The sequence below is a fragment of the Salvelinus sp. IW2-2015 genome, linkage group LG8 (assembly GCF_002910315.2).
Source record: "Salvelinus sp. IW2-2015 linkage group LG8, ASM291031v2, whole genome shotgun sequence".
Classification (NCBI taxonomy): domain Eukaryota; kingdom Metazoa; phylum Chordata; class Actinopteri; order Salmoniformes; family Salmonidae; genus Salvelinus; species Salvelinus sp. IW2-2015.
The window spans coordinates 53,258,332-53,274,582 of NC_036848.1; the positions used below are offsets into that span (position 1 = coordinate 53,258,332).

The 16,251-nt window shown below is 45.6% G+C and overlaps 1 protein-coding gene across 1 annotated transcript; it reads right to left on the reverse strand.

The window, feature by feature from the left end:
• Positions 1-211: 211 nt before the first annotated feature.
• Positions 212-7,149, reverse strand: LOC111968144 (suppressor of cytokine signaling 3). The gene is made up of 3 exons (XM_023993709.2): positions 6,795-7,149; positions 2,952-3,365; positions 212-2,699 (listed from the first exon to the last, which is right to left on the reverse strand). The coding sequence occupies exons 2-3, from the start codon at positions 3,045-3,047 to the stop codon at positions 2,124-2,126; spliced, it is 672 nt and encodes a 223-aa protein (XP_023849477.1). The 5' UTR covers positions 3,048-3,365; positions 6,795-7,149; the 3' UTR covers positions 212-2,123.
• Between the last annotated feature and the right edge of the window lie 9,102 nt (positions 7,150-16,251).

Here is a 16,251-nt window from a genome sequence, read left to right on the forward strand (position 1 = left end):
TGTTTCACGTGTACCCCACACAGCAAATTTGCAGGTGTTACAATCTCGGTGTTGAGGTAAAAAAGTGTTATATCTGAGAGTTGATTCTAGAGGGGTTAACACCAGAGGGGTTTAAATTGACAGCATATTCAGTTAAAGTGTTAATTAAATCGCACACAGACAGACAGACGTGTATCCTACATAAATGAAGGCACAAAGAGAATCGGTTCAATTTGGTTTAAAAAAAAGTGCGCTTTAATATTAAGTATTGAAATATCTTAGAAATATAAATATGTGCAAAGTTCCTTTATTCATTTGTATTTTGTAATGCTTTTAGTTTTTGTTGTTCCAGATAGTTTTTGCCAGTCTAGTGGCGAGGTTATGAGCAGTCTTTATGAAAGACGAGTACTTCACATGTAGCTGGGCTGATGCGACACATGTAAACATTATGTTGTTAGTAAATGTTAAAAATGACAAACGTTGATCCTCTACTATTTTGACTTCTATCAGGAAGACATGGATTCAGCTTAACACTACATCATCATCAAAATCATTATTATCACGTCTTCGTCATCATCTTCATCACTATCATCATCGTCACTACCATCATCATCAGACCAAATGAAGGGGTTGTCATCGTCTCTGTGGTCTGAAAACCATCTCTAACCTCTCCCCCAGCCTCACCCCTACTTGTCTTCCTCACTCTTTCCTCACCCTTTCCTAACCTCTCCCCCAGCCTCACCCCTACTTGTCTTCCTCACCCTTTCCTAACCTCTCCCCCTCTCCCCCAGCCTCACCCCTACTTGTCTTCCTCACCCTTTCCTAACCTCTCCCACTCGACTTCTGACTATGTTCTGCTTCAGTTGTAGTTGTTTCTGCCTGTGTCTCAAATGGGAACCTATTTCCTATAGTGAACTACGTTTGACAAGAGTCCACAGGGTCCCAAAGTAATGCACTATAAAAGGAATAGGGTGCTATTTGGGACACACATTGTTCTGTCTGTCTGTCTGTCTGTCTGTCTGTCTGTCTGTCTGTCTGTCTGTCTGTCTGTCTGTCTGTCTGTCTGTCCTGCCTGCCCTGCCTGCCTGCTGCCTGCCTGCTGCCTGCCTTGGTGCCTGCCTGCCTGCCTGCCTGCCTGCCTGCCTGCCGCCCTGGGGACTATAAATAAGATCCACTGTTAGCTTTGGTTTTCTGCCAGGGCTTTTGTCCTACTAACAGGGTCTGCTCAGACTCAACTGTCACAACTCCTGTTCTCAAGAGAGATATGTGGTGGTGGGGGGGGGGGATAAAGACAAGAGGGAGAGACAGGGGCACCTCCATCACATTCTAACAGAAGAGCTTCCAAAGCTGTGTGTGTCTATCTGTGTGTGTCTATGTGTGTGAGGCTAGTGGCTGTCTTCAGCCTGTGTGTGTGTGTGTGTCTATGTGTGTGAGGCTAGAGGCTGTTGTCAGCCATGATCCCTCACACCTTCCTATGAGGCCATGCTAGTTGGCATGCAGCAGTGGAAATGTGTACGACACCATGCACACAAACACATTCACTCTGCTATGGGCCCCTGGTTTGACATTCACTGCCATACTCCCCACCCTCTCTCCTTTTCTCTCATTATACTTCCATCCCTCTCTCTATCTCCCTCTCTCTCTCACTCTCAATCCAGTCAGCCCATTTTACATGTCAGACAGGAGAAAGAGGAGAGGTAAGCTTCTGCTAATCAAGAGAAAGAGCTGTTCCTCAGCCCCAGCAGCACAACAAACCCACAGGAAACCTTCTGACAACACTCCTAAAGATACTGCTAAAGGGTGTGTTTGCTTGCGTGTGTGTGTTTGCTTGCGTGTGTGCACGTTCACTGTCTGTGTCACTTTAATCTTTTTGACTACCCAATCACAGCTTCCGCTGGGAGAACGACTAACTTGGCTGACAGGGCAATAACCTTTGACCCCCAGGGTTTTCCTGACTCCCATTGACAGTCTCTCCAGGAGAGGTGTATCCATGGCTACCTATATGAGGCTCCACTTGATAGGAAAGCAGTGGCATCGATCTAGGATCAGCTTACCCTCTCCAAATCCTATCCTCAACCGTTAGACGGGGAAACCCCCAAACTGGACTGTGTGTGTGTGTGTGTGTGTGTGTGTGTGTGTGTGTGTTAGATGGGAGCATCGTACTCCGCCAAGAAGTCTCTTAGAGTGTGAGGGAGCTGGTGTGTGTCGGGGGGATCCGGGCCCCCCAGGTGTCCGTTCAGGGTCCTTCTACACAGGTGCTGGAGGGAGGACAGGGAGGAGGGGAGGGGTCGACGCAGTTCTAACGGAACCTTCTCTCCCCCAGAGTGGATCAGATACAAACTCCCTGTCCCCACAGTCTCCCCTGCAGTCGCAGCCATGCCTCCCCCTGTCCTTACCCCGGCCTCCCCATCTCCTCCTCCACCTCCCTCCTTCCCCATGTAGTGTCCAATCAGTTTGAGCACACAGTCGAAGCGCGGGGGCGTGTGCGTGCAGTGGGGGTCAGGCTGCAGGTAAAAGCTTCCCCCCTGGCTGTGGATCCGGAGGTTCTTGGTCCCGCGAGCCGTCTGGACCGACAGTGTGAAGAAGTAGTGGTGGTCGGAGGAGTCTCGGACCAGGAAGGTCCCGGGGGGCTGGGAGCGGAGCAGAGCGCTGGCCTCACGACCCCCCACTGCACCCCAGTAGAACCCACTCTCCTGTAGCTTACGCACCGCACACAGCACCTGGAACAGGGGGAAATAATAGGTTTTAATAAAACAATTGTTTCATTTATGCAAAGTAGGTACATCAAATATACTATACACACAGCACCTGGCAGAGGAACTATAATATATGATGCTGTAATGATAACAATTAGACAAACCATCTGAGACTAAGAGGAATAATGATGATGATGGGTTAGCATTTAGTAAGAGGCTAGCTAGTTTGCATATAGTACATGTGGAGCTGCCAAATGTTGACAGAGTTGAACTGGCCTGTTGGTAGTGTGCGTGCGAGCTGAAGGGTTTGTAGCGCAGGGGGTGCACGTCTGACCCCTGACCTCTGGCCTCTGGGTGGGTAACGCTGCTCATGGCTGGGGGGGTCGTGCCTGCTATGGGTTACCATGGCGCCCTGACCCCCCCTGCTCGGCTTGCTGACCGAGGGGTGGGGGGTCCAGAGCAGGGAGGGGGAGGAGGTACAAGGGGAGGAGGTGAGTTGTGATGGAGGTGGAGAGGAGAAAGGGAGAGGACGTGAGGGAGGAGGGGAGGAGGGAGGATGAGGACGTGTGGGGGGAGGAGGGGAGAGGACGTGAGGGAGGGGAGGAGTAGGGTAGTGGACGTGATTCCCAGAGTGAAGACACTGAGGAGCAGTCCAGAGAGGACCTCAGAGAGACCACCCACTGCAGACAGCTGCAGAGAGAGAGAGAGTGAGAGTTATCTCTATTGAAAAACTTCATTCATAACAAACCGTGTTTTTATTTATTTATAAACACACATATACACACACACAGTGCCTTCGGAAAGTAGTCAGACACCTTGACTTTTTCCACATTTTGTTAAGTTACAGCCTTATTCTAAAATTGATTAAATAGTTTTTTCCCCTCTCATCAATCTACACACAATACACCATAATGACATCACAATACCCCATAATGACATCACAATACCCCATAATGACATCACAGTACCCCATAATGACAAAGCTAAAACAGGTTTTTAGAAACTGAAACATCACATTTACATAAGTATTCAGACCCTTTACTCAGTACTTTGTTGAAGCACCTTTGGCAGCTATTACAGCCGCGAGTCTTCTTGGGTATGACGCCACAAGCTTGGCACACCTGTATTTGGGGAGTATCACATTCTTCTCTGCAGATCCTCTCAAGCTCTGTCAGGTTGGATGGGGATAGTCGCTGCACAGCTGTTTTCAGGACTCTCCAGAGATGTTCGATCGGGTTCAAGTCCGGGCTCTGGCTGGGCCACTCAAGGACATTCAGAGACTTGTCCCGAAGCCACTCCTGCGTTGTCTTGGCTGTGTGCTTAGCGTCGTTGTCCTGTTGGAAGTTGAACCTTCGCCCCAGTCTGAGGTCCTGAGTGCTCTGGAGCAGGTTTTCATCAAGTATCTCTCTGTACTTTGCTCCGTTCATCTTTCCCTCAATCCTGACTAGTCTCCCAGTCCCTGCCGCTGAAAAACATCCTCACAGCATGATGTTGCCACCACCATGCTTCACCGTAGGGATGGTGCCAGGTTTCCTCCAGACGTGACGCTTGGCATTCAGGCCAAAGAGTTCAATCTTGCTTTCATCTTGTTTCTCATGTTCTTAGAGTCCTTTTGGCGGACTTCAAGCCGGCTGTCATGTGCCTTTTACATAGGAGTTACTTCCGTCTGGCCACTCTACCATAAAGGCCTGATTGGTGGAGTGATGCAGAGATGGGATAACCTTCCAGAAGGACAACCATCTCCACAGAGAAACTATTGAGCTCTGTCAGAGTGACCATCGGGTTCTTGGTCATCTCCCTGACCAAGGCTCTTCTCCCCCGATTGCTCAGTTTGGCCGGGCGGCCAGCTCTAGAAAGTGTCTTGGTGGTTCCAAACTTCTTCCATTTAAGAATGATGGAGGCCACTGTGTTCTTGGGGACATTCAATGCTGCAGACATTTTTTTGGTACCCTTCCCCAGATCTGTGTCTCGACACAATCCTGTCTCGGAGCTCTACGGACAATTCCTTCGACCTCATGGCTTGGTTTTTGCTCTGAAATGCACCGACATGCACTGTCAAATGTGGGACCATATATAGACAGGTGTGTGCCTGTCCAATCAATTTAATTTACCACAGGTGTACTCCAATCAAGTTATAGAAAAATCTCAAGGATGATCAATGAAACAGGATGAACCTGAGCACAATTTTGAGACTCATAGCAAAGGGTCTGAATACTTATATCTGTAATAAAACCCTTTTTTAGAGATTATTTTTTTCTTATTGGTTGTGCCTGGCTCCCGAGTGAGTGGGCCTGGCTCCCGAGTGAGTGGGCCTGGCTGCCAAGTGAGTGGGCCTGGCTGCCAAGTGAGTGGGCCTATGCCATCCAAGGCCCACACATGGTTGCACTCCTGCCCAGTCATGTGAAATCCAAAGATTAAGGCTTAATTCATGTATTAAATTGACTGGTTATGTTATATGAACTGTAACTCAGTAAAATCTTTGAAATTGTTGAATGTTGCGTTTATATTTTGTTCAGTGTGTATATATACACAGTGCATTCTGAAAGTATTCAGAACCCTCACTTTTTCCACATTTTGTTACGTTACAGCCTTATTCGGAGCAAAGAAAAATTATTGTTTTTCCTCATCAATCTACACACAATACCCCACAATGACAAAGCAAAAGTAGGTCTTTAGAAAAAAAATTGAAAATGTATTACAAATAAAAAACAGAAAAACCTTATTAAAAACAAAAAGTGGTCTGCCCGTTGTTAGGCCGGTTGGACGTTCTGCTAAATTCTCTAAAACGAAGACGTTGGAGGCAGCTTATGGTAAAGAAATGAACATTACATTCTTTGGCAACAGCTCTGGTGGACATTTCTGCAGTCAGCATGCCAATTGCACACTCCCTCAAAACTTGAGACATTTGCGGTGTTGTGTTGTGTGACAAAACTGCACATTTTAAAGCGGCCTTTTATTGTCCCTAGCACAAGATGCACCTGTGTAATGATCATGCTGTTGATATGCCACACCAGTCAGGTGGATGGATTATCTTGACAAAGTAGAAATGCCCACTAACAGGGATGTAAACACATTTGTGCATAAACACTTAGAGAAATACGTTTTTTGTGTGTTTTGAAAATTTCTGGGATAGTTTTTTTTTCAACTCAAGAAACATTTGGGGCGGCAGGTAGCCTAGTGGTTAGAACGTTGGGCCAGTTACCGAAAGACTGCTAGATCGAATCCCCGAGCTGACAAGGTAAAAATATGTCCTTCTACCCCTGAACATGGCAGGGAGTTCCTAGGCCATCGTTGTAAATAAGATTTTTTTCTTAACTGACTTGCCTAGTTAAATAATCATGGGACCAACATGTTGCGTTTATATTTTGTTCAGTGTACATCATAGGCTGTATTAAACATGTGTTATCTCTATCTCCAGTATACAGTCAGACGATTCAATTGCCATCGATTGCCCCCCCCCCCGCCGGGGGGATTCTCAGTAAACCGAGTTTTATGAATGAGTCCCGGTCCATTCTGAATAAACAACCTCATTCCCATGCAGCCTGCTCGCGCCAGCAGAGCGGCTATGGTTCTCCGGTTTCACAGTAAATAGGCTACCCCGGATGGGTCTGGTCTGGCGGTCTCACTGTGCTACTGGTCGTTGCATTTGGAGCGAGACGGAACGTGCCCGGCACAATAATGGATGGATCTTCATTCTCCAGGACCGCCTCTTGTTGTTACTCGAAGCGGCGCCATAACTGCCCGCTATGCATCTGCGAAACACGTCCTCCGCCTGAGCCAAGCTGGAGACTCTTCCAGCCACAGAATAGAAACATGACTTACAACGAAAACGCAGAAATAGACAATGCTATCTGAAATAAGGAGAATGAGTAGGCTATATAGCCTAGCGTGTGTCCCACATAGGAGTACTGTTCTGCATTGCGCCATTACAGCCTGCTGTTCGTAGTAGTGCTGGCTCCCTAGGATGTTTTAGAGAGGCAATTGCTCGAGCCCAAAAAGCTCACCATATCCCCATTATGATAACGTTTTGCCCAATTGCCCAATGCACACATGCACTATGCTATTTTACGCACCACAGAGTAACGGTCAAAGCGCCGGGTATGGAGCCTGTTTATTTACCTTGGAGATGGTTCCTGTCTCGGGCTCCAGCGTTCATCTCCGGGGGGAGAAAATATCCAAAGTCCCCGAGTTAAATCATTTATAAACTTGGTCATTAACTCCTGTCTCTTCTAACCGACAGAGGAACGGGTCCGTAGGCTATTGTCGGTAAAGACGTCGGGGTCCTCCCCCTTCTATTCTTATTCTCTCTCAATTCAATTCAAAGGGCTTTATTGGCATGGGAAACATGTTTATATTACCAAAGCAAGTGAAATAGATAATAAACAATACTCTCTCCTTCTTTCTCTATCCAGCAAACGGAGGTAGTTGTGTTACAGCGACCAACGAGTAGTCTATAGAGCTGATATTCGTAAGGCTCCACCTCCTCGGCTCCGAAGTTCTTCCAGTAATAACACACACACACACACACACCACCACACACAGCACACACACCCACACACACACACACACACACACACACACCACACACACACACACACACACACACACACACACACACACACACACACACACACACACACACACACACACACACACACAAACACACAAAAGAATAATCAGTGTGTGACCTTCTTTTACGGGGCGATTCCCGTATTAGCTGGTGAGTCCTCCCTTTCCCTCCACTCCGCCCTGACAAGATGAAACAGTTGAAGATGTTTATTTACCCTTGAGGAAACCCATAATTCCTGACTGACAACTAGCCTACATTGTACTTTACATTCACGTCATTTAGCAGACACACTTATCCAGAGCAACTAGGGTTAAGTGCTTGCTCAAAGGCACATAGACAGATTTTCACCTAGTTGTCTCGAGAATACGAACCAGCAACCTTTCATTTACTGGCCCAAAACTTTTAACTACTAGCCTACTGCTGACCGCACTGATAAACAGTGTTACACAATTTAGACTCATGCTTACTTGCCTACAGTAGGCCTAGGCTAGAATTTAGACAAGGGACCCAATTTAGGGTAGCCTCCCAGCTAGCACATAACGTTCTGAGAACCTTAGAGCTTGGCGAGAGTGTGGTTGTCTTATGGTTATTTTGCATACAACCTTCCCACAACATTCTGGGAATGGTACAACATAGTTGCTTGGCTTTGAACATTCTCAGGAGATTTAAGGAACTTAACAAAAAAAATGTACATTTCTTGGCATTTCATTAGTTTAACAGAATGTTTCCTAAAAGTTACATTTAATTTCAATTTTGGTAGTGTTCTAGGAACATTCTCCAACTGGTTTGACATGGAATGTTCTCAAATAGTTCACAGAACATTAAGAAGTGGGAGAATTTGTGAGTATTTCAGTACTTCAGCATAACCTTTCTTACAGGTTTCCTCATGGTTCTATTTAAATGTCCTCAAATTGTTTCGAGAACGTTAAGAAAACTTTCCATAAAAAACACAAGAAAACCTTAGTAACGTTCAGAGAACATTTTAACAATGTTATTTAAATGCAGAGGATGCGCACAGTGCAACAATATGATCAAGTGTGAATATTTCTGCCACCCACAAACGGTTCCAAATAAATGACAATATTACGTGTTCCACCACCCATGTTATTTACATTATTAAATGTCCATGTRGGCTGTGCTACAATATCCGGACCCCTTCTACTGCCGGTATGGGGCACGGAACCACGCAGATCCTCTACGACTGGAATACCGACATAATCTGCCCGAGGACTCCAACAGGCCCCTCAGGCGCGACGCCCGCTGAAGGCCCATTCTGCTAACCTGCTAGGCCTGCTAGCTACCTAGAGCTACCTGGAACCCTACTAATTCCACGACTGGTCTATCGACGTCACCGCACGAAGAGGCAAAAACAGACTTACCCCCATCGCGACATACCCCAAAGGCTAACTTGCTATCCCCGGTCTGCTAACTTCTAGCTTGCCTGCCCCGGTCTGCTAACTGCTAGCTTGCCTGACCCAGTTGGCTAACTGCTAGCTTGCCTTCCCCGGTCTGCTAACTGCTTGCTTGCTAACCCAGTCTGCTAACTGCTAGCTTGCCAGCCCCGGTCTGCTAACTGCTAGCTTGTTTAGCCCCGGCCTACTAACTGTTAGCTTGTTAGCATCGGCCTGCTAACTGTCTGAATCGCCGTGTCCCCAGTCAGCCCAACCACTCACTGGACCCATATGTTCACTTGGCTAYGCATGCCTCTCTCTAATATCAATATGCCTTGTCCATTACTGTCCTGGTTAGTGATTACTGTCTTATTTCACTGTAGAGCCTCTAGCCCTGCTCAATATGCCTTAACCAACCATGTGTTCCAACTCCTACATATGCGATGACATCACCTGGTTAAACGTCTCTAGAGACTATATTTCTCTCATCATATGCCTAGGTTTACCTCCAATGTATCACATCCTACTTACCTTTGTCTGTACACTATGCCTTGAATCTATGCTATCGAGCCAGAAACCTGCTCCTTTTACTCTCTGTTCCAAAACATGCTGGACGGCCAGTTCGTATAGCATTTAGCCGTACCCTTATCCTACTTCTCCTCTGTTCCTCTGGTGATGTAGAGGTTAATCCAGGTCCTGCAGTGCCTAACCCCACTCCCAGGTGCTATCATTTGTTGATTTCTGTAACCGTAAAAGCCTTGGTTTCATGCATGTTAACATTAGAAGCCTACTCCCTAAGTTTGTTTTACTCGCTGCTTTAGCACACTCTGCCAATCCGGATGTCTTAGCCGTGTCTGAATCCTGGCTTAGGAAAACCACCAAAAACCCTGAAATCTCCATCGCTAACTATACATTTTCCGCCAAGATAGAACTGCCAAGGGGGCGGTGTTGCAATCTACTGCAAAGATAGCCTGTAGAGTTCTGTATTACTATCCAAGTCTGTACCCAAACAATTAGAGCTTCTACTTCTAAAAATTCACCTTTCCAGAAACAAGTCTCTACTGTTGCCGCTTGCTATAGACCTCCCTCCTGCCCCCAGCTGTGCCCTCGATACCATATGTGAATTGATTGCCCATCTATTTCTGAGCTCGTGCTACTAGGTGACCTAAACTGGGACATGCTTAACACCCCGGCAATCCTACAATCTAAACTTGATGCCCTCAATCTCATACAAATGATCAAGGAACCTACCAGGTACAACTCCAAATCCGTAAACATGGGCACCCTCATAATGTCATCCTAACTAACTCGCCCTCCAAATACACCTCTGCTGTTTTCAATCAAGATCTCAGCGATCACTGCCTCATTGCCTGCATCCGTAATGGGTCTGCGACAAAACGACCACCCCTCATCACTGTCAAACACTCCTAAAACACTTCTGCAGCAGGCCTTTCTAATCGACCTGGCCGGGGTATCCTGGAATGACATTGACCTCATACCGTCAGTAGATTATGCCTGGCTATTATTTTAAAGTGCCTTCCTCGCCATCTTAAATAAGCATGCCCCATTCAAAAAATTTAGAACTAGGAATAGATATAGTCCTTGGTTCACTCCAGACCTGTCTGCCCTTGACCAGCACAAAAACATCCTGTGGCGTTCTGCATTAGCATCGAATAGCCCCCGTGATATGCAACTTTTCAGGGAAGTTAGGGACAAATATACACAGGCAGTTAGGAAAGCTAAGGCTAGGTTTTTCAAACAGAAATTTGCTTCTGTAGTACTAACTCCAAAAAGTTCTGGGAACTGTAAAGTCCATGGAGAATAAGAGCACCTCCTCCCAGCTGCCCACTGCTCTGAGGCTAGGAAACACTGTCACCACGATAAATCCACTATAATTGAGAATTTCAATAAGCATTTCTCTACGGCTGGCCATGCTTTCCACCTGGCTACCCCTACCCGGTCAACTGCCCGGCACCTCCACAGCAACCGCAAAGCCCCCACCATTTCTCCTTCACCCAAATCCAGATAGCTGAAGTTCTGAAAGAGCTGCAAAATCTGGACCCTACAAATCAGCCGGGCTAGACAATCTGGACCCTCTCTTTCTAAAATTATCTGCCAAAATTGTTGCAACCCCTAATACTAGCCTGTTCAACCTCTCTTTCGTATCGTCTGAGATTCCCAAAGATTGGAAAGCTGCCGCGGTCATCCCCCTCTTCAAAGGGGTGACACTCTAGACCCAAACTGCTACAGACCTATATCTATCCTACCCTGTCTTTCTAAGGTCTTCGAAAGCCAAGTTAAAAAACAGATTACTGACCATTTCGAATCCCACCGTACCTTCTCCGCTATGCAATCTGGTTTCAGAGCTGGTCATGGGTGCACCTCAGCCACTCTCAAGGTCTAAACGACATCATAACCGCCATCGATAAGAGACATTACTGCGCAGCCGTATTCATCGACCTGGCCAAGGCTTTCGACTCTGTCAATCACCACATTCTTATTGGCAGACTCGACAGCCTTGGTTTCTCAAATGATTGCCTCGCCTGGTTTACCAACTACTTCTCTGATAGAGTTCAGTGTGTCAAATCGGAGGGCCTGTTGTCCAGATCTCTGGCAGTCCTCTATGGGGGTGCCACAGGGTTCAATCTCGGGCCGACTCTTCTCTGTATACATCAATGATGTTGCTCTTGCTGCTGGTGATTCTCTGATACATCTCTACGCAGACGACACCATTCCTGTATACTTCTGGCCCCTCTTTGGACACTGTGTTAACTATCCTCCAGGCGAGCTTCAATGCCATACAACTCTCATTCCGTGGCCTCCAACTGCTCTTAAATGCAAGTAAAACTAAATGCATGCTATTCAACCCGATCACTGCCCGCACCTGCTCGCCCGTCCAGCATCACCACTCTGGACGGCTCTGACTTAGAATACGTGGACAACTACAAATACCTAGGTGTCTGGTTAGACTGTAAACTCTCCTTCCAGACTCACATTAAGCATCTCCAATCCAAATTTAAATCTAGAATCCGCTTCCTATATCGCAACAAAGCATCCTTCACTCATGCTGCCAAACATACCCTCGTAAAACTGACCATCCTACCGATCCTCGACTTCGTGATGTCATCTATAAAATAGCTCCAACACTCTACTCAACAAACTGGATGCAGTCTATCACAGTGCCATCCGTTTTGTCACCAAAGCCCCATACACTACCCACCATTGCGACCTGTACGCTCTCGTTGGTTGGCCCCCGCTTCATACTCGTCGCCAAACCCACTGGCTACAGGTTATCTACAAGTCTCTGCTAGGTAAAGCCCCGCCTTATCTCAGCTCACTGGTCACCATAGCAGCACACACCCGTAGCACCCGCTCCAGCAGGTATATCTCACTGGTCACCCCAAAGCCAATTCCTCCTTTGGTCGTCTTTCCTTCCAGTTCTCTGCTGCCAATGACTGGAACGAACTTCAAACATCTCTGAAGCTGGAAACACTTATCTCCCTCACTAGTTTTAAGCACCAGCTGTCAGAGCAGCTCACAGATTACTGCACCTGTAACATAGCCTATCTATAATTTAGCCCAAACAACTACCTCTTCCCCTACTGTATTTATTTATTTAATTTAGCTCCTTTGCACCCATTATTTCTATTTCTATTTTTTATTACTTTGCACATTCTTCCACTGCAAATCTACCATTCCAGTGTTTTACTTGCTATATTGTATTTACCTCCGCACATGGCCTTTTTTTGCCTTTACTTCCTTATCTCACCTCATTTGCTCACATTTACATTTACATTTAAGTCATTTAGCAGACGCTCTTATCCAGAGCGACTTACAAATTGACATTGTATATAGACTTATTTTTCTACTGTATTATTAACTGTATGTTTTGTTTATTCCATGTGTAACTCTGTGTTGTTGTATGTGTCGAAATTGCTATGCTTTATCTTGGCCAGGTCGCAGTTGCAATGAAAACTTGTTCTCACTAGCCCATACCTTGGGTTAAATAAAGGTGAAATAAAAATAAATAAAATAAATATGTAGGTAAAACCTCTCATTCTCTCAAACAGAGGATCAGTGGACATAAAAGTTAAATCRAGAGAAACGACAGGGATTATCCAGTCGCAGTACATTTTAATGACCAAAAGCATGACATTTCTACCTTTAGATTTTGTGGCATAGAGAAAGTTAAGATATCAGACAGGGAAGGTGACATTAATAATACTCTGAGTAAAAGATAATGTTTTAGGATTTTCACCCTCAACATGAATTATGCTCCTATTTCAGATTACTCTGTTTCTTGTACGATGTACCCAATGGTTAATGAAAACTTGCTCGGTAGGTCTATGTCCTCATTGTGGTTTTACAGACGTGTTTAATATGTCTTATTACACACTTTATTYGAATATTTATGAAATGYATATTGTTATATTTGGTAGCACTTATTTGTTTTTCCTTCGCCTCCAACCCCTTTCGATGCGTGGAACGGATGTGGGTGGGGCTAGGTCTACATAAGGGTGCACATTTCTTTTTTTTACTTACAAAAGCTCTGACGAAGGCCGTGAGGCCGATACGTAAGCTTATTAAAGATCAGTGATACTATCAAGAGCAGTGTGCGGTTTCCTTTTTCCTTCGTCTTGTTCAACTGTTACCATGSACCTGCAAAAAAGATTGCTCAGATGTGCGAGTGCCTTTTGAATGAATGAATTAAGAATGTTATTTAAAAACATACATTCTGTTCTGACAGTGAATAAAATGTTCCATAAAAAACGCAAGAAAACTTTWGTAATATTCAGAGAACATTTTAGAATGTTATTGAAAAACATACATTCTGTTATCAGAAAGTGAAGAAATGTTTCATAAAAAACACAATAATCAACAAAACTCTCTCTATCCTATATTTTGTTAAGAGTGTTCAGGTGTGTTGGTTCAGAGAACATTAAGAAGCAACATTCTACTGTGGGAATTTTAGTACTTCAGCATAACGTTTCCTACAGGTTTCATCATGGTTCTATAAACAGATGTGCGGGATAATGGTGTTGATGTGAGCCATTACCAGCCTTTCAAAGCACTTCATGGCTACAGACGTGAGTGCTACGGGTCTGTAGTCATTTAGGCAGGTTGCCTTTGTGTTCTTGGGCACAGGGACTATGGTGGTCTGCTTGAAACATATTGGTATTACAAACTCAATCAGGAACATGTTGAAAATGTCAGTGAAGACACCTGCCAGTTGGTCAGCACATGCCCGGAGCACACGTCCTAGTAATCCATCTGGCCTCGCAGCCTTGTGTATGTTGACCTGTTTTAAGGTCTTACTCACGTCGGCTACGGAGAGCGAGATCACACAGTCGTCCGGAACAGCTGATGCTCTCATGCATGCCTCAGTGTTGCTTGCCTCGAAGCGAGCATAGAAGTGATTTCGCTCGTCTGGTAGGCTCGTGTCACTGGGCTGTGCTTCCCTTTGTAGTCTGTAATAGTTTGCAAGCCCTGCCACACAAGATGAGCGTCGGAGCCRGTGTAGTAGGATTCAATCTTAGCCCTGTATTGACGCTTTGCCTGTTTGATGGTTCGTCGCAGGGCATAGCAGGATTTCTTGTAAGCTTCCGGGTTAGAGTCCTGCACCTTGAAATCGGCAGCTCTACCCTTTAGTTCAGTGCGAATGTTGCCTGTAATCCATGACTTCTGGTTGGGGTATGTACGTACAGTCACTGTGGGGACGACATCCTCGATGCACTTATTGATAAAGCCAGTGACCGATGTGGTGTACTCCTCAATGCCATCGGAAGAATCCCGGGAACATGTTCCAGTCTGTGATAGCAAAACAGTCCTGTAGCTTAGCATCTACTTCATCTGACCACTTTTTTATTGATCGAGTCACTGGTGCTTCCTGCTTTAATATTTGCTTGTAAGCAGGAATCAGGAGGATAGAGTTGTGGTCGGATTTACCAAATGGAGGGCGAGGGAGAGCTTTGTACGCGTCTCTGTGTGTGGAGTACAGGTGATCTAGAATTGTTTTCCCTCTGGTTGCACATTTAACATGTTGATAGAAATTTGGTAGAACTGATTTAAGTTTCCCTGCATTAAAGTCTCCGGCCACTAGGAGCGCCGACTCTGGGTGAGTGGTTTCCAGTTTGCTTATTTCCTTATACAGCTGACTGAGTGCGGTCTTAGTGCCAGCATCTGTCTGTGGTGGTAAATAAACAGCCACGAAAAGTATAGTTGAAAACTCTCTAGGCAAGTAGTGTGGCCTGCAATTTATCACAATATACTCTACTTCAGGTGAGCAAAATCTAGAGACTTCCTTACACGGAACCAAAACCGGCTGCGCGAGTGCGCCATCGTGCGCTATCGTGCATACATTTATTTTGTCCCCCTACACCAAAAGCGAYCACGACACGCAGGTTAAAATATCAAAACAAACAATGAACCAATGACACATAATTTGGGGACAGGTTGAAAAGCATTAAACATGTATGGCAATTTAGCTAGTTAGCTTGCACTTGCTAGCTATTTTGTCCTATTTAGCTAGCTTGCTGTTGCTAGCTAATTTGTTCTGGGATATAAACATTGAGTTGTTATTTTACCTGAAAAGCACAAGGTCCTCTACCCCGACAATTAATCCACACATAAAACGGCCAACCGAATCGTTTCTAGTCATCTCTCCTCCTTCCAGGCATTTTCATCTTTGAACTTATATGGTGATCGCATCCAAACTTTCATAGTATTACCACGACCACCGGCAAAACAGTTCGTGTTTCAATCACCCACGTGGGTATAACCAATGAGGAGATGGGAGAGGCAGGACTTTCAGCGCGATCTGCGTCAGAAATAGAAAGGAGTTCTATTTTAGCCCTTGGCATCGCAGACGCTCGTTGGCGCGCGCGAGCAGTGTGGGTGCAATAATTGAATAACATGGATTTATGGATTTATTTTGTGACGCTCGCGCACGCGACGTGTCCGGTCTGGTCAGCATGTTAGATTTCGTGCACCAGTTGTGCACGAAATGACAACCACCATGTCGTCATTCAGCCATGATTCTGTGAAACATAGGATATTACAGTTTTTGATGTCCCATTGGTAGGATATTCGTGATCGTACCTCGTCTAATTTATTGTCCAATGATTGCACGTTGGCGAGTAATATTGATGGTAACGGCAGCTTTCCCACTCGCCTTCTGCGCGTCCTCACAAGGCATCCCGCTCTGTGTCCTCTGTATCTGCGTTTCTTCCTCTTGCAAATAACRRGGATGTTGGCCCTGTCGGTTGTTTGGAGAATGTCCTGTGCGTCTTGCTTATTRAAGAAAAAATCTTAGTCTAATCCGAGGTGAGTGATCGCTGTCCTGATATCCAGAAGCTCTTTTTTTGCCATAAGATACAGTTGCAGAAACATTATGTACAAAATAAGTTACAAATAACGCGAAAAAAACACATAATTGCACAATTGGTTGGGCGCCCGTAAAACTGCTGCCATTTCTTCCGGCGCCATTTTATACATCCAACCGGCCTCAACCACGTGTATCCACGCCAGCCCAGGACCTCCATATCTGGTTTCTTTACTTGCAGGGTTTGCAACCGTAGACTTTTGGCGTTGGGGTTATGGTATGGGGTTATGGTAT